Source organism: Carassius gibelio, chromosome A3, assembly GCF_023724105.1.
Source record: "Carassius gibelio isolate Cgi1373 ecotype wild population from Czech Republic chromosome A3, carGib1.2-hapl.c, whole genome shotgun sequence".
In the NCBI taxonomy this organism is placed as follows: domain Eukaryota; kingdom Metazoa; phylum Chordata; class Actinopteri; order Cypriniformes; family Cyprinidae; genus Carassius; species Carassius gibelio.
The window spans coordinates 26,807,618-26,828,657 of NC_068373.1; the positions used below are offsets into that span (position 1 = coordinate 26,807,618).

At 37.1% G+C, this 21,040-nt stretch overlaps 5 protein-coding genes across 7 annotated transcripts in view; 3 read left to right on the plus strand and 2 right to left on the minus strand.

Moving 5' to 3' along the window:
• Nucleotides 1–3,707, minus strand: part of dhps (deoxyhypusine synthase) — a 5,002-nt gene extending 1,295 nt beyond the window's left edge. The window contains exons 1-10 of one of the 2 annotated variants that reach the window (XM_052553356.1): nucleotides 3,577–3,707; nucleotides 3,137–3,353; nucleotides 1,946–2,098; nucleotides 1,691–1,812; nucleotides 1,514–1,610; nucleotides 1,029–1,115; nucleotides 842–947; nucleotides 657–760; nucleotides 450–575; nucleotides 1–324 (exon numbers count right to left, since the gene is read on the minus strand). The exon at nucleotides 1–324 is cut by the window's left edge and continues 1,295 nt beyond it. In XM_052553356.1, coding sequence (XP_052409316.1) covers nucleotides 229–324; nucleotides 450–575; nucleotides 657–760; nucleotides 842–947; nucleotides 1,029–1,115; nucleotides 1,514–1,610; nucleotides 1,691–1,812; nucleotides 1,946–2,098; nucleotides 3,137–3,337 — 1,092 coding nt within the window. In that variant the 5' untranslated portion in view covers nucleotides 3,338–3,353; nucleotides 3,577–3,707 and the 3' untranslated portion in view covers nucleotides 1–228. The remainder of the gene's footprint in view (nucleotides 325–449; nucleotides 576–656; nucleotides 761–841; nucleotides 948–1,028; nucleotides 1,116–1,513; nucleotides 1,611–1,690; nucleotides 1,813–1,945; nucleotides 2,099–3,136; nucleotides 3,354–3,576) is intronic. The other variant, XM_052553355.1, reaches the window with a different exon arrangement.
• Nucleotides 3,708–4,042: 335 nt separating this feature from the next.
• gng14 (G protein subunit gamma 14) lies at nucleotides 4,043–5,627 on the plus strand. 2 transcript variants are annotated; one of them, XM_052553358.1, is made up of 3 exons: nucleotides 4,043–4,379; nucleotides 4,467–4,594; nucleotides 5,493–5,627. In XM_052553358.1, the coding sequence occupies exons 2-3, from the start codon at nucleotides 4,508–4,510 to the stop codon at nucleotides 5,616–5,618; spliced, it is 213 nt and encodes a 70-aa protein (XP_052409318.1). In that variant the 5' UTR covers nucleotides 4,043–4,379; nucleotides 4,467–4,507; the 3' UTR covers nucleotides 5,619–5,627. The 2 variants fall into 2 exon arrangements, with proteins under 2 accessions (XP_052409318.1, XP_052409317.1); XM_052553357.1 differs by having other exon boundaries at nucleotides 4,043–4,594.
• Nucleotides 5,628–5,657: 30 nt separating this feature from the next.
• On the minus strand, nucleotides 5,658–12,565 carry fbxw9 (F-box and WD repeat domain containing 9). The gene is made up of 8 exons (XM_052553354.1): nucleotides 12,236–12,565; nucleotides 11,731–11,849; nucleotides 11,416–11,563; nucleotides 8,988–9,771; nucleotides 7,719–7,867; nucleotides 7,432–7,632; nucleotides 7,284–7,349; nucleotides 5,658–6,300 (listed from the first exon to the last, which is right to left on the minus strand). The coding sequence occupies exons 2-8, from the start codon at nucleotides 11,847–11,849 to the stop codon at nucleotides 6,226–6,228; spliced, it is 1,542 nt and encodes a 513-aa protein (XP_052409314.1). The 5' UTR covers nucleotides 12,236–12,565; the 3' UTR covers nucleotides 5,658–6,225.
• A 1,758-nt stretch (nucleotides 12,566–14,323) lies between these two features.
• Nucleotides 14,324–15,705, plus strand: zgc:77748 (Myeloid-associated differentiation marker homolog-like). Its single transcript, XM_052553359.1, has one exon. It carries the CDS (start codon nucleotides 14,599–14,601, stop codon nucleotides 15,445–15,447), a length of 849 nt encoding a protein of 282 aa, XP_052409319.1. The 5' UTR covers nucleotides 14,324–14,598; the 3' UTR covers nucleotides 15,448–15,705.
• A 3,246-nt stretch (nucleotides 15,706–18,951) lies between these two features.
• Nucleotides 18,952–20,955, plus strand: LOC127954222 (myeloid-associated differentiation marker homolog). Its single transcript, XM_052553368.1, has one exon. The coding sequence runs from the start codon at nucleotides 19,224–19,226 to the stop codon at nucleotides 20,076–20,078; it is 855 nt and encodes a 284-aa protein (XP_052409328.1). The 5' UTR covers nucleotides 18,952–19,223; the 3' UTR covers nucleotides 20,079–20,955.
• The last annotated feature ends 85 nt before the right edge of the window (nucleotides 20,956–21,040 follow it).

Below are 21,040 nucleotides of genomic sequence, written 5' to 3' on the forward strand. Positions count from 1 at the left end.
AATAGATTCCAACTTTAAAGATAACCTTGTAAAGTTGTTTTTAAACATATTTTACCAGACATTAGTACACAAAGTCCATAAGAAACTTAAGATGTTCGTTTGTTTAAATGGATAATTAAACATGATTTATGCATTTAAATAGAGCTTCGAAACCATCGGCACTGAAAAACAAGCAAACAGAAAGACCGTGAGGAGGTTTAAATAGGTTTTTGAAAGAGAAAAACACCTTCAGCCGCTCTTCTCCTCCTTGATCAACCTGCTGGCGTTGTGTGCAAAAGTTTCAGCCACTAAAAGTGGAAAGACTATAGAAGCATCGGCATAGACCTGCACACAAACACAACGGCACAGTTCACCACATCATCATGTGCTATAAGTCTGTTAGCTGTATGTACATCAGATTTATAATAGTCAACATAAAATAACAAGAGCATGCTAACAAAGGATCTTACCTTTACAGGGGAGGCGTCCATGCGGATCTTTCCCCAAGAAACGGCTTCATCTGGCCGAGCGCCTGAATCTGAGCCGTCAAACTCTTGACCAGTGTTGACAAACACCGCAAAATCTGCTCCATTCCTCTAAGAAGGATGAAAACAGATGAGAAAAGCATTGTGTTTTATTTTCAAACGTGATTTTTTTGGGGGGGCACATGCGTTCACCATGAGATTAGCGTTGGCGATGTGATGTTTGACGAGTCCTCCTCCGAGAATGATCATCCCTGTGCTCTTGGCAAACACAGCCTTGCTGTTCAACCTCCGGATATCTGAAGTATTCAAAAATGACCATAATGAAATCACGAAACAATCTCCAGATCTGCATTCCTATCATATCTTGAGCGACTCACCCTCCACGATATCAAGCACCAGGCCAGGGGTCTTATATGAGTGGAAATAGATCATGTCACCCAATGAGCCGTCAGTGAGGGCGGGGCTAAACACTGGGATGTCATTCTGAAACACAGTCATACAATCATTAACAGACTGCAATTTGAGGAAGGAGCGAGGTGAAGCTGTGTTTAATTCAAGCGTTACCTTATAAGCCCAGTAGTACACAGAGTCTGGGTTATTGATTTCTTTGCCTAGTCTGTGGATCATTTTGGACGGTGTCCAGTGTGTGCCCTGATAAAAAGACATTTGCTGCAATATTGCACAGTCTCACAAAACAAAACTTTCATTTAAAAGTCAAATGCTGGGCCACATTAAATATTTTTTAAATAAACTGAAATGCATTACACTCATGGAATCATAGTACAAATGAAATACCAAGAAATGACAAATATTAACAACACAAACTAAATTAAATAAGATTAAAAAATAATAATAATATTGGCATTTTTAATCAAATTAAACTAAACTTCTCACATCCGTTTTTGTTCCAGCAACAAATATTTAAACACCCCAATCTAATAATATAATGTAATTTAATATTTAGTTTAAATCTAACTTAATTTAAACATGAAATAAAAAATAAAAACACCTCACAATTCAATTTTAAAATAGAAAATATTAATTCCCACCTCAGTTTTTTGTTCGAGCACCATCTGGTCCAGGATAGGCATCAGCCAGTCTTCAAATTTACAGTAATTCTCATTTGGTACCAGGAGATTACCGATTCTATGACACCAAATATAATTACATGCATTAATAATTACATATAAAAATCATAATGATCTAACGAGGAACCGTTTTCTTACCTATTAATGCCTTGCTGTCGTAGCTCTTTGCCTTTTAGACTGAACTCGCCAAGGTAAGTGGGTGCTAAACATTTGATAAGGTCTTCCTCGATCCCTCCTGCTGTGGTCACGATCACATCTACCTACAAAAACATGAACACCACATTCAACATTGATAGCACTTCAGAAGAACTGAATAGATGGTGGCTGACCTAGACAGATGTTATTAGCTGATATAGATCGTAGTGTTTATTCAGAGTCACGGTGTGGCCGTACCATTCTGTGCTGTGCGAGGTAGCGAATACTCTCTCGCACACCGGAGCTGATCAGGTTCGATGTGTAGCCCAAGAAAATGGTGCATCCTGAAGCAGACGAATGTGAATCACAGCTCTCATGCTTCTCCTGCATCGGCTCCAGTCTCTTCTCTATCTACTCCAACACACACACACACACACACACACCAGACATGACAAACAATCAATGCTGGAGCTGGAACACTAGTAGTCATGACATTTAGTGGATGATTTTAAGATCTACAAGACTGCGATTATTAAATAACTGAGAACTGATTGCTAAGGATGTGCTGAATTGTTGTATACATATGACCCTGGACCACAAAACCAGTCTTACAGAATCTGACAGCTGAATAAATAAGCTTTCTATTGATGTATGGTTTATCAGGATCGGACAATATTGGCCGAGATACAACTAGGGTGCAAAAAAATCTAAATACTGAGAAAAGTTGTACAAATGAATTCTTAGCAATGCATGTGTTCTAATCAAAAATTAGGTTTTGATATATTTACGGTAGGAAATTTACAAAATATCCTCATGGAACATGATCTTTACTTAATAACCTTATGATTTTTGGCATAAAAGAAAAACCTATAATTTTGACCCATACCATGTTTTTTTTGGCTATTGCTAAAAATATACCCCAGAGACTTAAGACTGGTTCTGTGCTCCAGGGTCACATATACAAGATTACACAGTACTCCTTTCTTAACATAAAACCAATACAATTTGTCAGATCAATGTTTGATGTATCTTCAAATATGAATATTACAGTGGGCCCTTAAAAGTATATGAATTCTCAAGCAGGAGTCAAAAATATCTGAATGCCACTGCATATTTAATCAATTTATTGCACCTTTGCTGAATAAAAGTGTTAATCTCTTATGTACACTTTTTACCAAATTTTCAAACAGTAGCGTATCAGTTTCCACAAAATATCTCAATACTATCAATATCAATAATAATAATTATATCATGTGATATTCCTGAATCACAGTAATAAATAGCATTTTAGTATATTACGATAGATATTTTAAGTTGCAGTAATATTTCACAATATTACAGTTTTAACTGTAGGCTATTATTGATTATATGCAGTCTTGGTGAACATAAGAGACTTTCAAATATTAAAAAAAAAAAAGGGACACTTTCATAAGCACCCATCAACCTGACCATCTTGTTGATCTCCTGCACGGCCTGGCCGAAGCTGCTGGCCTGGAAGCCCGTGGTGAGGAAGGACTGCAGCAGGGCTCTGTGGTCCACGCCCTGGTTGAAGTCATAACCTTTAATGTGAGGCATGTCCTCCGGCAGAGCGATGCTCTCCTTCAGTACCGCGGCCCTCGCCACAAACGGAGCCTGATCAGGTTCAGACATGACCGCCCGACTACAACTACAACACAAGCAAGCAAACAGCTCAGCTGCTTTAATACAGTTTACCAGGGTAATAACTACATTGATAATACAGTTTTACCAGGGTAGCACACTGCTCCAGTGCTGAGATCAAACACTTTAAAGAGTACATTATTGATCAAGTATTATATAAGCTAACGCGTAAATATAAATACGTTTTTTCCTATTTATTTTTCTATCTCTTAAAATAATATTTCACTCACCCCAACCGTTACGTATGTAATAGCCGGCTAGTAGTTTATTTCTGTGTTTCTGATCTTTTTCTGATCTCACTCACAGAACTGCACACTTGATCATCATCCACATGTTCCAAACAACTACGGCAAGCGCAGCGGCACAAAATTTAAATACAAAACGCGAAGCGCCCGTACGCATCTGTTGTGCGTCGAGTAGACTGCTTTTGTTATGTGTATGTGATAAGATTGGAATTAAAAGAGATATTGTGATGCCATTAATTTTGTTTAAAGGGGCAGATAAATTACCCGAAAGAGCATAAATAGTAATTAGAGCATTATACATAAATGTTTTGACAAAAAAAACTATATATATATATATATATATATATATATATATATATATATATATATATATATATATATATATATATATATATATATATATATAAAATTACAAAGCATATATGAATGATTATACAGTGACCAACGAATATATCATAATTTTTTAATGCATTAAAGAGGGAAAATATCACATAGTTAAACAATTTAAGAGATGTTTCATGACCACCAGAGTGAAATCAAATACTGCTGAACTTTCGTGACATTTCTGTAATGATGATGTGACCTCAGAACTCAACCACATCATAGGAGCTTTGAAGCTTCCAGCAGTGTGTGTGTGTGTGTGTGTGTGTGTGTGTGTGTGTGTGTGTGTGTGTGTGTGTGAGTGTAACATCCCACTGAGACATAAAAGCCTGCAAAAGCTGGACAACAACTCTTCTTCCCTGTAACTGCATTTGAGCTCTACACAACAAACCAAGTGTACTCTTGAGGTAAATCTAGAGTTATACTCATAACCTACCAGACTTAATTATTCATTCATTAGACAGCACAAGTAATATACTGTATGTTATGTTCAGGTTCATTTAAACACGTTTTTCAGAGTGTCAGTTTATCGGTGATGGACGCATACTGCAGTAACAATGTTCTTCAGGCCAGGAGAGCCGTGGAGCAGCTCAGACTAGAGACAGAACTACAGAGAGTCAAGGTGAGATGCATTCATTAGAACACATGCACGTCTTACAATAGAGTGTATCTTTTGAGTTGTTTTTCATTTCATTTGTGTATATGGAAAAAAGTAAAATAAAAAAAATGATACAATATATTAGAAGCTGTTAACAAATCCATTAAAAAGTCAAGAGAGAGAGAAAAGGCAATTGAAGCTTTGCAGTAAAGAAATATGGAACACTCTTAAAAATCAAAGTGCTTCAAGAGGTTCTTCAAGCGATGCCATAAAGGGACCATTTTTTGGTTCCACAAAAAACATTCAGTCAAAGGTCCTTTAAAGAACAACCTCTTTCTTGCCTTTTTATAATCTGAAGAACCTTCTTTCGCCACAAAACGGCGTATATTTCATTCACGTCTACTACATCTGTTACTGACACACAACCAGAAAGACAAACTCGATCTACTTCTCGACTCAAAGCTCACCACAAGCTTTGTTCTTTTTCACTGAAAACCCGTCAATGTAACGTTATTTGACAGAAAAATTGCATTTAATGTCCAGTTAGGATTTTATAAAATGCAGTTTTTACTTTAAAACAGGTGGCGTCACTGAAGGGTTACCTTTTCAAACTGTACCTTACTGAAAGTGACGCCTCAGTGAAGGTATCTTTTAAGTAAGACCTAAAGTGTACATAGCAACTACGTACACTTTAGGACTTAATGTGTACTTTTAAAGTACTAAAATGTACCATTTAGGGGTAAATAAGGTATAATGATATACACCTTTAAGCTTTTGTACCTTCCAATGGTGACAGCTTATACCTGTATAGGAACGTATTTAATTAACCAAATAACAGGTTTTCACCATAGCATTATGTGTGTATCATATGTTGTGTTTGTGTGTGTGTGTGTGTGTGTGTGTGTGTGTGTGTGTGTGTCAGATATCCGCAGCAGCAGCACAGCTGGTCCAGTACTGTCAGGATCACCGGAGAGCAGATCCACTGCTGACCGGCATCGCCGCGTCCTCAAACCCGTTCAGAGACAAGAAGACGTGCGTGCTGCTGTGAATAGCCCTGCTTCTCTACAGACTGCTTCACAAAGCCAACTCAATTATCAAAATGAACATTTATAAAGATTTGTTTCAAACCAAACAAACAAGAAAGGGGACATTCAATCAGTCACAGAACAATACAACAGCACTGTCGGCAATAATAACTAGACATAATTCATAAATGTAAACATTTGTCATTAGGATATTTTGTAGTTTGCTCTGATCAAGTGCATTCATTTTAAAGCATTGTGCCTCATTTGTAGATTGTATACTATGTGTGCTTCAGAGAGTCTTCGGTCTAAGTATATTATAAGCATTGATTATGTTGAAATGTTCAAGTATTGATCACACAAATCACAAAAGCTGTTCCTGTGTTACGAAGCACTGAAAGGTTTTTGGACACTTGAGTGTGCAGTCGTAGTATATTCTTCATAGAGAATGATGAAAAACTGTGAATGTCGTATAGTTTCTAGAATCATTAAAAACGTGTATCTGACACCTTAAACATTCATCATCTTTTTTTGTTCATTGAAATTAAACAAATTAAAGAATAATGCATTGATAAATTCATTGAAGGACTGATTGGATCCTGTTGTTCCCTGCAATCAAATGCTTTTAGACTCTCAGCATCTGGGCCTCCAGACTTCCACATTCATGTCACCGGAAGCGATGGCCAGCGTTCCTCCTTCAACACTTAACTGGGAAGAGAAAAATAATTTATTTATTGCGAGCCATTACAGACAACTGCTAGATAAGAGTGATAGTGGTATCATCCAACACAAGTATTTATGAGCCACACAGTAAAAGGTAACATGCATGGGTCAAAACATGGCTCATCCAATCAGAATTAGAATGCATTTGTACTTTGAGTCTTTAGTCTTTTTATTCAAGTGTCAAATAATGTGAATCTCTTTTTGCACTTATTCCAGTTCTTCCAAAATCCAAATAGACAGAGAATATAATAAAATATATCTTTCATTTGATTCAAATATTTAATGCACTGGATTATTAAAAATAGCCACTATCACATGGTTATGTAATAAATAATGGCGAAAAGGTAAATGCACATCTGAATAATGAGGTGCAAGTTACTAAAATTTTTGTATATTAGTATAGCTTTACTATAGAACTATAGAATAATAGGCTTAGTTATTAATAAAATACATACAAACATACATAAATGTTATTATTCTGAATTGTGCCATAATATTTTTTTATTTTATGTTTAAAAAAAATGTTTTGAATTCCCGGTGAATATAACTACTGTATACAGTTATAAAATGGTCAAATCTGATCAAAAATGCTGTAAAAATAGTAATATAGTGAACAGAAAATTTGATTAAAATTTATGAAATTTGATTTAATTATGATTTACTGATCAAGAAACATTTCTAAATACTATCGGTGTTGAAAACAGCTCATATTTTTATGGAAACTGTCATACTTCTATTTCAGGATTATTTCCGGATTTCAGCATTTATTTGAGATACAAATCTTTTGCAACATTATTAACACCTTCACTGTCATGTTCTTAAAGTATCTAACTGACCCCAAATGTATGAATTTTTAATGAATCTGGATTTTGATTATATCGGCCACGCTTGAAGGAAATATAATAAATTAAAAAACGAAAATTAAATCACCATAAATAGATAAATCATGTGTAAAAATGTCAACATACCCCATTAACCCCTGCCTGATGGTGAAGGGTGCACAGTGTCTTGGGTGGAGCACATGGGAGGTGGACCTGCATCCAATAAGAGATGTGAGCTGCCCATAACCGTGGATGAAGATCAACTAAACTCCTTCTTATCTGACAGAAGACTGACCTTGATAGTGCGGTCAGACGAGCACGTGTAGAGAGCACCAGGAGAGTAGTGTACACCTGTGACCAGTGACCTGTGGATGTTAGCCTGAGATATGGGCGTCAGGGAGCTGTTGTGCATGGAGAAGGTGTGCACGAGTCCACGGTTATCCCCGGCCCACACCTCTCGAGCGCTGTAGGACAGAGACAGCAGGTAGGAGCTCAGCTGGAGACGTGAGAAGAGGACAGAGAAATGCATCAGCCGATTGATTGTGTGATCTATTCTTTTAGTTTTAGCTTGTGTGTGCATACCTGAACTTTCTGCAGGAGTTTCCCTGCCCTGCGGTCAAACAGACTGACGGTGTGGTCTTTACTGCCTGATAAGATGTACTGGTCATCAGACGCCAGGCATAACACAGCATCAGTGTGAAGACGGAGACTCTTGACCAGTGGATCTGCAGCTGTAACACATAAATGAGACCACAGTGTCTGAGTTGACTTCACTGAATAGCCTATATGTGGCTCTTTAAAGCACATACAACATGTGTATGTTTAAATATACGCCATTGGGGACAATACGATTCTTTCATCTTTTATGCTCACCAAGACTGCAATTATTAGAGAAAAATACAGTAAAATCAGTAATATTATGAAATGTTGTAAAAATGTAAAAGCTGTTTTCTATGTCTATTTTAAAATGTAATGTATTCCTGTGATGCAAAGCTGAATTATCAGTATCATTACTTCAGTCTTAAGTGTCACATGATCCTTTTATTCTGCTTAATTCACCTTTAGAGGGTTTTTTTTATTGTTATTTGTCAGTATAAAGTGCAGAGGCATTGATATTTTGTTATGTAATGCTAATAATAATGTATATATTTCTCATTATGGCTTATTTGTTAAAATACTTTTTAGGGGCCTCTGTACTTGGTACATAAACCACCCAAATCATTTATTTTCATATTTAACATTACAACAGTCATTTATCACCAAATTTAGTGTTTTAAGTATGAATATTAATAAAAAGATTTTTTTTTTAATGCAAATAATTTTGAATCATTCATATGCAATGTTGTTATTATTTACAAAAATGAAAACTATTAAAAATAATGTGTTGGTAAATTAAAATAAAGCTGACATAAAATACAGATATTATATTGAATATTATATATTAAATATATTAGATAAAACATACTTATATAATAATCATTAATAATACTTATTTGTTATAAATTATACTTGTTGAAGTACTACAACTACTAAAACTGAAATAAAAATAAATTAAAGAAATCTAGAAATATAATAAAAAAAAAACAAATTTTAAATTGAAGAATAAAAAAACTAATAAAAATGACAAAGCACATAACAAAATGACCAAAACCTAAAATAAAATGAAAATGAAAACAGATCCGACAGACTACCGGTACATAAAAACAAAAGCTACTTCAAAATATTAACAAATACTATAATAGTATAGAAATAATTCGAAATGAACACTTTTCACATGCACAACCAATAAATCATTGACGATAAAACCAGGAATGTGCATTAACAAAGTAAATATTCCGCACTTCGACTTACCTCGGGTGTCAAAGATGCTTAATTTCTGATCATGTGATCCGGCCAACACCATGTCCCTCTCGCAGGACAGACATAACACAGCAGCTTTGGACTGGATGAGCCGCTGTTCTGCTCCTCCGGCTTCAAGATCCCAGAGCCTGACGGTGCTGTCGAACGAGCCAGACGCCAGCAGAGGTCCGCTGGAGGCCAGGCACCACACCCAGCCCCGGTGGGTACTAATGGTCCCGCGTCCCACTAGCGTATGAATTAACTTGCCTCTGGGCCCCTCTCGAAGGTCCCACAGGTTCACGTTTCTGTCCCTAGAGCCGGAGGCACACAACGCCTCATTTCTACCCAGCAGAAGGACACAATTCACATCTGCAATGTGGCCAGAAGGAAGGATGACATGCTCCAAGGGTGAAGAAGTGCTGGATGACTCACTCAACTGGGAACTATCAGATGCATTCTGGGATTGAACTTGAACACTGTCTTCTCCTGCTTGCGCTGCAGCATTTAAATCGACATCCAGCTGCATCTCTACCACGTTCCCCTCAGCTGCCGGCGCTTCACCGTTCACCACGTCAGCTGCCTCTTCCTGTCTCTCTCCCGCTGTTTCCTGTCTCTCTGCCTGATTCTCAAGCCCTGTCCAGCAGCCAATCAGCTGCTCCATTTCCAAACAGGCCTTGGACCAATCAAAATCTTCCTTGGGCCCGACTGGGAAAGATGCTGCGGGACTCAAGAGTTTATGAGCCCGAAGCTGCCACGCCAAGCGATCCTCACTAAGCTTTCCCAACGTCTGACAAACCTAAACACAGATGGACAGCGAGAGTTCAAGAGGGTTTCTGAAAGAATTCAATACTTTAATGCATTAAATTGATCAAAAGTGACAGTAAAGACTTTTATAATGCTACAAAAGATTGTGGTTTCGCATCATGGTTTCTACAAAAATTTGAAGCAGCACAACTGTTTTCAACATTGATAATAGTCAAAAATGTTTCTTGAGCAGCGAATCAACATATCAGAATGATTTCTGAAGGATCATGTGACACTGAAGGAATGGTGCTGAAAATTCAGCTTTGATCACAGGAATAAATTAGATTTTATATTATATTCACATAGAAAACCGTCATTTTAAATTCTAATAATATTCCACAATTTTATAATACTATAATATTATAATATAACACTTTATTTTTTATCAAATAAATGCAGTCTCGGTGAACATGAAATACTTCTTTCAAAAATATAAAAAAATATTATTCCCCCAAACCTTCAAACGAAAAGGTTTAAGGTGTATTGGATCCGTGAGCACACAAACAATTGTTTATCATATAATGGTAAACAAAAAAAGTTATTTAAATGTATTAATATTATTCTTAAAGGGGGGGTGAAATGCTCGTTTTCACTCAATATCCTGTTAATCTTGAGTACCTATAGAGTAGTACTGCATCCTTCATAACTCCAAAAAGTCTTTATTTTTATTATATTTATAAGAGAAAGATAGTCTGTACCGATTTTTCCCGGAAAAACACGAGCGCCTAGAGGCGTGACGTGTGGGCGGAGCTAAAGAATCACGAGCGCCAGTAGGCTTTTGCTTTGAGAGCGTTTGGAAGCTGTGACACAGATCCAGAGGCTGAAATTTAACAAGAGCAGCATCAGCAAAGGCGGTATGCTATGTAGTATGTACTGAAACTGTATATATTTGCTTAGCGGTTTTGGAAAATGACTAAGCTCCACTTTATGTCGTCTTTTTTTTTTTTTTTTTAAGCTGTACAAGTGGAAAGTGCAGTTTGATGACAACATCGCATGTTGTTTACTTGATGTGCTTACGCGCTGATAGCTAAGTTAATAACACAGAGATATTTGAAGCAGTTTTACTCACCGCCTGCGGTTCCAACACACGATCGTGACCCTTTTTAGTTGGGACTGCATTATACTTAAGAAATAAAGATGTGCAATCCGAAATGCAGGGAACAAACAAAAACACTTGCACAACTCCGTTGATGCTCTGTAAAAATAAACTCCATCCACTGGTCCCTTAATGCTGTTTTTTCTTTGGTAATCTGTGCAGGGTTGTCTTGCCCTGGCAACCAAAAACACACTCCGGCAGAAGAGCGCGCACTTAGGACCCATATAAGGAAATTCCGCTCCATCTAACGTCACACAGAGCCATACTCGGAAAAAACTTTCCGAAACTTGTGACAAACCGGAAGAGGTTTTTTTGGAACAGAAATACTCCTTCAAACGTACAACTTAATTTTTGAAACTTTGTCCATGTTTAGCATGGGAATCCAACTCTTTAACAGTGTAAAAAACTCAGTATGCATGAAATAGCATTTCACCCCCCCTTTAATTTTTATGAATGTATTAATATTGCATACAGAATTAGTGAAAGACACGTTTGAACAACAATGGCTTCAAACCGTCTGCTGAATCTGAAAGAGCTCACCTGCGGCAGCACATTAATGACACACTTTGCCGGGAGATGTGAGGCGATCTGGGAAACGATCTCCCATGGCAACGACAGAAGGCTTGTTCCATGACTAGAAGGGGAGGGGCTTGTCTCCATGGCGACGACGGATGGCTCCAAATTCAATCTGTGAGGTAAAATGTCACAATGCACACGTCTGAAACCTAAAGAAAAGTCTGCAAACATATAGAGCTCAAGAAAATGCACGAGTTTTCTTCCACTGCAGTCAATAATAAATAATACAAGAAACTAAAATAGATTACAGTGAAGGTTGAAACTGAATTGAAAATGGACCTCTCAGGTAAATAGTGCGGGGTGTCATCGCAGGTGAAGGAGGGGGAACATTGTGGATCAGCACCAGCGGGGTATCTCCGCTTCTCCTCGTCCTCCAGCGTGACGTTTGCTCTTGACATCTGAATCACAGGAGCATTAAATGATGCTGACATCGCTTCCTGTTACTCACATTTATATTAACCAGTTTACTCTAAACAGATCCGCATTCCCATCACTACTACATGTTTCACTCTGATACCTCCAAGCTCAATAGTAACCAGCATGGGAATATTATATTAAAACTAACATATAATAGAAAACACAACAATAAATATCTATAGATACACTCCTTTAGTAGTACATAAACAGAGCATAAATTAACATCCATTGAAAAATTTAGATTTGTAGATGCCAGTTGTCCAATTCTTAGATGTCTAACTCACTGTATGAATCTAAATATAGAAAAATTATCATGTTATGCTATATTTAATATATTAGTGAAATATGATTTATGGTGGGCACATACCTTATTTTAATCGAAAATCCTCGTATTCAAAGACAGATTGAAAAGGTAAACAATCCACATTTCTTTCCCATTCACAATTCACAAAAGTCATTGATCATTTTGATATGACACAGCACAATCATGTGTTCACCCTGTTTTTATATATGTTTTCCGTTTCGGTGTTTATTGACGTAACGTTATGTTAAAGGCGTGCGAAAGAAAAATCATAGAAGAGTGAAAAGGATTTTTGATCATGTTCATCAGAGAAAATATGACCACGGTTATTATGACATCCGACGGACGCTTGTCAACAACACTACACTCCTCCGGCGCACGACATTCGCGTCATCGGGCGGGCGCGCGTCGCCTCGTGACGACAGGGAGCTCGAAACTGAAGGAAATGAATTTAAATAAAATAAATATTGTATAATAGTACTTTTAACATTGTGAGTCCGTCGTTTAAGAGATTGCGCCTGTTATAATAAACTATTTAACATCCCTAGTTTCAGTTTAACATTTACATCATCATTAAAAAACACACACAATGATGCAAAAGTGAAGTTGTCATGAAACATACAGAATTTATCTAGTAGTAAATGTAAAATATATGAAGATAGGTTATACAATGCAAAATGTAGGGAGACTTTTTTTCTAGTTCTAATAGTAAATGTCTGAGTCAGTAGGTGTGATCTGACTCTGTACACAGTTACAGTAAGGTCAAAGTCCAGGACATTTTGTCTATCTCTCCAACACATCCCTGTCAAGACACAAACCCATTTCACAGCCTCACTTGTTTACTTTTCTACTGCAATATTCAGATTCACTTCCCTTTATACAGTACTTAGTTAGACAATAACTAAGGCATGGTGGTGAAAGCATACTTTGCTAATTAAATATTTCACAAAACCAGGATCTAGTGACCCAAACAAATACTGAGATAAAGATGTTAGAGTGATGTTGTCACCATTATAAATGCTTAAAAACTTCTAGCAGCAGATGATGAATAGTTATTGAATATTTGGACCACAAAGATGACTTAAGGTAATGCGAAGTGAGGATTTCATTCTAATATGTGTTATTTCTTAAGCACCTTTAATACATAAGATGCGGTTCAAAGGCCAAATTATAAACATTATTTTGAGAATAAGGTATATACAAATAATAATAGGGAAAAAACGCATATGGAAAAAACAAATATACAATGTTATTTCAGTAGCACTTTATTTTGTTTCGCATGTACATACTATGCAGTTGTTATAGTAACTACAATAAAAACATTTTTGAACAAAACTACAATAAAAACATTTCTAACATGCAAACATTTCTTTGGTACCTTTAAAATGCAACTCAAAATATTGACAATACTTAATGGGGGAAAGCATAAAACAATAATAATCAACAACAACAACAAACAAAAACTATAAGTTTAAAAATATAAGTTAAAAATATAAACATTATTTAAGGGATAAAAGTATCATCTAATAAATAATAAGCAACAATAATGACAAAAAAGCACATAAAAATAAAATGATAATTTGCACCTTTTATTCCTAAAACAAGCTCAAATGTCAAAATAAAAAAACATAAAAACAATAAGCAACAAGAATGACAAGAAAGCATATTAAAATAAACAAACATAAATCAAAAACAAAAATAAACATGCAATGTTATTTTCACACCACCTTTCATACCTAAAACAAGCTCAGAGGTCAAAATATAAACAATACTTAGGGGAAAAGCATAAAAATAATAATGAGTAATGAGAATGACAAGTATGCATGAGCACTTGGATCATGTGTAATTTCACATGGAAAAAGCTGCCATGCAGGTTTTTGGTGCACAATGGCATGGAGAGAACCTTAGCCTGATTTCTTCTGGAGAGCTTGATTTCTCATCTAGCATATCTCTCCATCTTTTACAACCTTGTTTCGCAAATGAGAGCTCTTGTATTTACAGAACATAAATCAAACGCATCACTTCTTCTCTCCACCTTCAGCATTCAGATGCTTATCTTCTTATTTAGCTACATTTCAGGGTCCACCCAGTTTCTTATCTTCACACTCCACTCATATGAACTTCACTCTGACTGGACATTTACAAACCAGGGCCAATCTCCTGAGGTGCTACTGATAAGGTAATGACTAATCAGAGGATGTGGCCGAAAACCAGCTGCCCCTCCCTACACCGCTTCCCTTCTGGGTGAGGTTAGTGTGTGAAGACTATACGCTGGAATTACAGACAACGATCAGGCTGAGAAAAAAGCAGAAAACCAAGGGATTTTGGGGAGTATGAGAGAGAAGTCAATGAGAAGACAACATTTTGAATGCTGAAGGCATCAAAGTCATCAATTTAAGTGACATTTAAAGAGGAACGAGACCATCATCATGGTAACCCTGAACACTCAATCGCTCACCGTGCCTGTGGGAATAATCCGACTGTTTGAGTTCACACTAACGCTCATTACCTTCAGCCTGGTGGCTTCTGAAGGCCACAACAGCACTTCGTTCTGGGCCTGGTGCATGTTCACCTGGTGCTTCTGCTGCTTCATCACCCTCCTCATCATCATCCTGGAGTTCACCGGCCTGAACGCCAAGGTGCCCATCTCTTGGGATGACTTCACCACGGCTTTTGCGATGTTGTCTACACTGATGCTGTTGGCCGCTTCCGTCATCTACCCCACGTTTTACGTCTGCTCCTCATGTTCGGTCAAGATCGCGGCCACAGTGATGTCCTGCGTGTGCTTCAGCCTCTACGCAGCCGAGGTGGGACTGACCCGAGCCAAACCCGGGGAGATCAGCGGGTTCCTGTCCACTGTGCCGGGCTTGCTGAAGGTCCTGGAGGCGTTCGTGGCCTGCATCATCTTCATCTGTCTGGATTCTGACTTTTACAGCTTGTTTCCAGGGCTCCAGTGGTGCGTGGCCGTCTACTCTATCTGCTTCATTGTTTCTTTACTTATCATCATCCTCACAATCGGCAGGTTGTTGGCTCGAATCCCCTTCCCGCTGGACAAATGTCTGACGGGGTACAACATACTGGCGGTTGTAATGTACCTCACGGCTGTGGTGGTGTGGCCCGTCTACAGTTTCCAGAAAGTGGAGAGACCACCAAACTGCAGAAACTGTCTCTGGAGCAGGCTGGTTGTTGTGACATGCATGACTTGCATCAATCTGATCGTCTACATCGTGGACACGGTTTACTCAGTGCGTCTGGTGTTCTTCGTTTCACCTGCCTAGAAAACTTGAGAGTATCCTCATTTTTAGGTTGTGAAATGTACAGTCTATTAAAAGTAACCAGACTGTTGCATCAGCTTGTATGAGAATAGGCTGTTTTAAATATGCTCATACTGATTTTGTTGATTGGCAAATGGCCTGGTGGTTTACTGAAAAAAAAATTAATTCTGAAATATGTTGGTCTTATGGGAATGATTAAAGATAGTCATTTTATATCAGAAACATTTCATGTCTGATCATTAAAAATGTATTTTATGTGTGCGTCTGTGTGTATGGATATGTATTTTGGTTTCACAGACTTTTCTGTCATTCTCTGTCGCTTGCTTCTACTGTTGTTTGCAAATAAACAGACCAGTGAAAGCGCAGAGAGCGAAAGAAAGAGAGAAAACACATCAGTTATGTATTTATGGCATCAAACCCTAATGCTCCAATTGATTAATTGTATTGAGTTCTGTTAACTTAAATCTTTACAATTAGTTTAAATTAATAGATCTTGGTAAGTATTTAAAACTTTCTAGTATTTATGAGGTTGTGAAAATGACACTTTTTAAGTTACCTGAATAATTTTTGTTGTTTTAATTTACACAAACTGTTTCTTTAAAGTTACATCAACTTAAAATCTTTCAGTTTGCGTCTGACGTCATCCGTCTAATTTTCTCCTCATTAATATTTTTTTGTCTGGAATAGCCGAGATATTAAAAACAAATCACTTTTCTTTCAGCACTGGTTTGATCAAATTATTTTAATCATAAATCAGTTGTTGAAAGAGGGTCATTCTACTAAGATAGAAACTCTTTGTCATTTTAATATTTCCATTACCCTAAAGAATTTGCCATTGTTTCGGATGCCATAGAAAATGGAGTTATTAGACTGTTTCAAAAGATACTGTTTCTTTTACATCCTGCTGTTTCAGTGGTGGGAAAACATTGATTCTCAGTCACAAAAATCTATACGTTTGTTATTTCTTAATGAATTTGTGTCAGTTCCAAATGTTACAGTTTAGTGGAATGCTTTTGTTTCTGATAGTGCACGGAGGAAAGTTTGGCTGATTACGAATAGATACTGCATTACTGATAAGATAAAAGAAATTTCCTTTTGAATTATCCATCGTATATCCTGTCTTAAATAAATACAGTGAAGATATCAAAACAAACCGTTCTTTTTGTAAACAGCACCCAGAGACTTGTGCATTTATTTTGGCACTGCCATTACTCTAAATTGTTATGGAAACATTTTTCCTTATTTGTTAATGAGAATATTGATAAAGAATTTTCTTTACTTTGGGGAAAATGTTTTGTTTGGATTTGTTCATTGGAAAAAAAAGTGCATTGAGAGAAAAACTAAATATACTTAATATTCTTAGCCGGTTAATAAAAATGTATATACAAAAATTTTAAATTCTCAATTCAGAAGCCACTTTTTTGTTTTGCTTGCCTGAAATACGCAGCATTATTTTGGGACTATTTCTAACTCAAAAAATAAGAAGGCTTCAAAAACAATTGAAAATAGTAAGTTGTTCAGTCTTTTCCTTTGAATGTGATGCGTTTTGTTTAATTATGTACCCGTCTTGTAATTTTTTTTTATTATAAAAAAACCAGATTCCAAAAAAGTTGGAACACTATACAAACTGTGAGTATAAAAGGAATGGAATAATTTACAAATCTCATAAATGTATATTTTATTCACAATAGAATATAGATAACATGTCATGCCAAAAATTGGCTCATTCCGGATTTCATTTGAGCTACACATTCCAAAATAGTTCTGACAGGTAGCAATAAGAGTCCGGAAAAGTTAAATGTACATATAAGGCTATGGGTCAAGTTTGGAAAACCATACTGGATACCCGTTATCTTCGGGCCCTTAGACGGCACTGCATCACATACAGGAATGCTACTGTAATGGAAATCACAACATGGGCTCAGAAATACTTCAAGAAAACATTGTCGGTGAACACAATCCACCGTGCCATTCACCGTCGCCGGCTAAAGCTCTAAAGGTCAAAAAAGAAGCCATATGTAAACATGATCCAGAAGCGCAGGCATTTTCTCTGGGCCAAGGCTCATTTAAAATGGACTTTGGCAAAGTGGAAAACTGTTCTGTGGTCAGACGAATCAAAATTTGAAGTTCTTTATTGAAAACAGAGACACCATGTCATCCTGACTAAAGAGGACAAGGACAACCCAAGTTGTTATCAGCTCTCAGTTCAGAAGCCTGCATCTCTGATTGTATGGGTTTGCATGAGTGCGTGTGTCATGGGCAGCTTACACATCTGGAAATGCACCATCAATGCTGAAAGGTTTATCCAATTTCTAGAACAACATATTCTCCCATCCAGATGTCGTCTCTTTCAGGGAAGAACTTGCATTTTCCAACATGACAATATCAGACCACATACTGCATCAATAACAACATCATGGCTGCGCAGAAGAAGGATCCAGATACTGAAGTGGCCAGCCTGCAGTCCAGATCTTTCATACACAGAAAACATTTGGTGCATCATAAAGAGGAAGATGTGACAAAGAAGACCTAAGACAGTTGAGCAACTAGAAGCCTGTATTAGACAAGAATGGGACAGCATTCCTATTCCTAAACTTGAGCAACTTTTCTCTCGAGTCCCCTGACGTTTGCAGATGGTTATAAAAAGAAGAGAGGATGCCACACAGTGGTAAACATGGCCTTGTCCCAACTTTTTTGAGATGTGTTGATGCCATGAAATTTAAAATCAACTTATTTTTCCCTTAAAATGATAAAATTTTCTCAGTTTAAACATTTGATATGTCATCTATGTTGTATTCTGAATAAAATATTGAAATTGGAAACTTCCACATCATTGCATTCTGTTTTTATTCACGATTTCTTTGGAATCAGGTTTGTATGTGTGTGTGTGTATATATATATATATATATATATATATATATATATATTGTTACTGCTTTCTTATTTGTTGACTGTTCTCATAAAAATAAAAATTAAAAGTTGAATTTTTCTTCTCAGGAAGAATTTTTTTGGACAATGCTGTAAGTATAATCTTTTACTAACTTGAGTTGCAACAACTCAAGAATAAGTTAAAGTTTTATGTTAATTGCTATCAAATTGTATGAGTTAGGTTACTCAGTGCTACAAGTTAAGAGAACAGCATTAAGCACAACAAACTCAAAAAATAATAGTTCTGTTTACTTAAAATCGGAGACATCATCATAAAAAATGTGATGTAACTGATTACCTCAAATTTTTAGAGTTTTCTCAACTTCAGGTTTACAGTGTAACTGCAACCTTTATTTTCAACTTGATATTGATCTTTGATAACAATGACTTTAGTATAACTGCAAACCAGAAGTTATCTTGAGGAGGGACTGAAGCCCAAAGGTGAAGATTAGAACGAGCCCAGCATTAGTCCAGAGTTCAGCTCCCAGGACAACAACAGGCCCGCGACCAATGAGAACCTGGAGAAAGGTCATAAAAGCGATAAACTCGAAACGGCTTCTATAGAGTCAGCATGATCAAACATGTTTGCTGCCACCTGAGAACGAACTGATTTTTTATTTCTGGCTATTGATTTTTCAAGAATCCCTGTGGAATACAAAACCAGAGGACGACGCGAGGAGAAAAAAAGAAGAGTTTAACAGGATCTGTTGTGGATATGTTGACATTTCTGGCACAGTGAAACTGCACAAAGAAGCTCAGAAGAATGTAACACTGTTTCGAGGAATCAAATCACTGGGATTTTGAAAAACAAAACAAAACGAAGGCTTTGGGATTCGTGAAAGAGTTCGGTCATGTTGCGTTTGGATTTCAGATCACTGATTCTTCCAATTGGCATTGTTCGGATGGTGGAGGTGCTTCTAACATGCATCTGCTTTGCACTGGCAGCGTCAGCGGTGGACACAGCCACGTCCCATTGGGCTTGGTGCATGTTCTGCTGGTGCTTCTGCTGTTTCACCACCCTCCTCATCATCATTTTGGAGTTTACCGACCTGAACACCAAAGTGCCCATTTCCTGGGAAGACTTCACCATGGCTTTTGCAATGTTGGCCACACTTATGATGTTCACCATTGCGATCATCTACCCCGAGTTCTTCTCCTGCCCCTCCTGCTCCAAGCAGATCGGGGCGTCTGTGGTGTCCTGGTTGTGTTTTGGGCTGTACAGCGCTGAGGTCTGGCTGATCCACAAAAGACCTGGTGAAACCAGCGGCTTCCTCACCACCGTTCCTGGTCTCCTCAAGATCCTGGAGACATTCGTCGCCTGCATCATATTCACGTCTTTGAGTCCCGCCGACTATAAGGTGGTTCCAGGAACGCAGTGGTGCGTGGCCGTCTACTCCATATGCTTTGTTTTCTCATTGCTGATCGTTTTCCTCACCATCGCCAAGCTGTCTTCCATCTTTCCATTTTCTTTTGACAAAGCGGTCATTAGCTTCAACATCCTGGCTGTGGCTATGTACGCAACTGCGGTTGTTATCTGGCCACTATATGTGTTTGACGGAAACCCACGTCCAAATAATTGTAACCCGTGTTCATGGGATGATCTGGTGGTGGTGACTTCCATGACCATCATAAACTTCTTCATATACACTGGAGATTTGGCCTACTCTGTTAAAATTGTGTTCTTTAGCTACCGTGGCCAGGAGTAATGCCTTACCCATGCCATATCATTGGTTTAACATGAAAAATAATCTTTGCAAGGATGTGTATATGTATATGCTGAGTAGTCACTTAGTGAACCTTTCACAAAAAAAAATTGACAGATTGGCAAAAAGGTCCAATGTTTGTAGTGATGCAGGAAGCACCTCTTACTGAGAGGCCACTTCCAAACTAAGAAGTTTCAACGAGGCGAAAAACGCGAATGTTGAATAAACCTGAATCTGATGCAAAAAAATGCACAGGGAAACGTTTCCAAATCCACCAAATCACACGGATTCGAATTACTGATTTGACCAGATTTTGCCCTCGGATGTTCGCCACGCAAAGGTAAATGTGGCCGCACCCTAATTAGTCCGACATATTACGAAGAAGGTTTAGTACAGATGAGTTTTAATTACCAGGAAGTCACATACCGCTAATCTTTATTCATTGTAAATTAACTATGTAAGTTATAGTACTACTACTAGCATTACCATTACTACAGTAAGATATTGATTTATATCACTCCAGAATAATATACTTGACTATAATTTTGCACAGGGATTTTTATTTTTGTTACCAATATTATTTTTGTCTGTTGTCGTATATTCTCGCAGAAAGCCGAAATGTTGTACGATGTGAGAAATATTCAGAGGTAATTAACTTTAGAAGTTGAGAAGGAGATTTCGTAGCTGTTTTTAATCTAAATCCATCCTAAGCAGTGTCCCACAAAATGAACAAATGGTTGAGGTTTATCCTGTTAATTTAATAATTCAGATTAAAGCATATTTTTTTACAGTGTGTCTGTTTTATTTGTTAGAATATTAATAATGACTTCTTTTTATAAACATTAACATTTTAACTAACATTAACATAAAAAATCTGAATATAACTAAAGATTATCTAATAATTAGGAAACATTCTTTGCAATAATTCATTCTCCACACATAAAAGCAGGACAGGATGACAAAGA

What these genes read in the sequence shown, in the direction of transcription:
- gng14 (XM_052553357.1), top strand. Translation starts at nt 4,454, where the DNA reads ATGTTATGTTCAGGTTCATTTAAACACGTTTTTCAGAGTGTCAGTTTA. An exon ending in CAGAACTACAGAGAGTCAAG is followed by an intron (nt 4,595 to 5,492) that starts GTGAGATGCATT and finishes TGTGTGTGTCAG; the next exon opens with ATATCCGCAGCAGCAGCACA.
- fbxw9 (XM_052553354.1), bottom strand. Translation starts at nt 11,849, where the DNA reads ATGTCAAGAGCAAACGTCACGCTGGAGGACGAGGAGAAGCGGAGATAC. An exon ending in TCATTAATGTGCTGCCGCAG is followed by an intron (nt 9,772 to 11,415) that starts GTGAGCTCTTTC and finishes ATCTGTGTTTAG; the next exon opens with GTTTGTCAGACGTTGGGAAA. An exon ending in AAGCATCTTTGACACCCGAG is followed by an intron (nt 7,868 to 8,987) that starts GTAAGTCGAAGT and finishes TATGTGTTACAG; the next exon opens with CTGCAGATCCACTGGTCAAG.
- zgc:77748 (XM_052553359.1), top strand. Translation starts at nt 14,599, where the DNA reads ATGGTAACCCTGAACACTCAATCGCTCACCGTGCCTGTGGGAATAATC.
- LOC127954222 (XM_052553368.1), top strand. Translation starts at nt 19,224, where the DNA reads ATGTTGCGTTTGGATTTCAGATCACTGATTCTTCCAATTGGCATTGTT.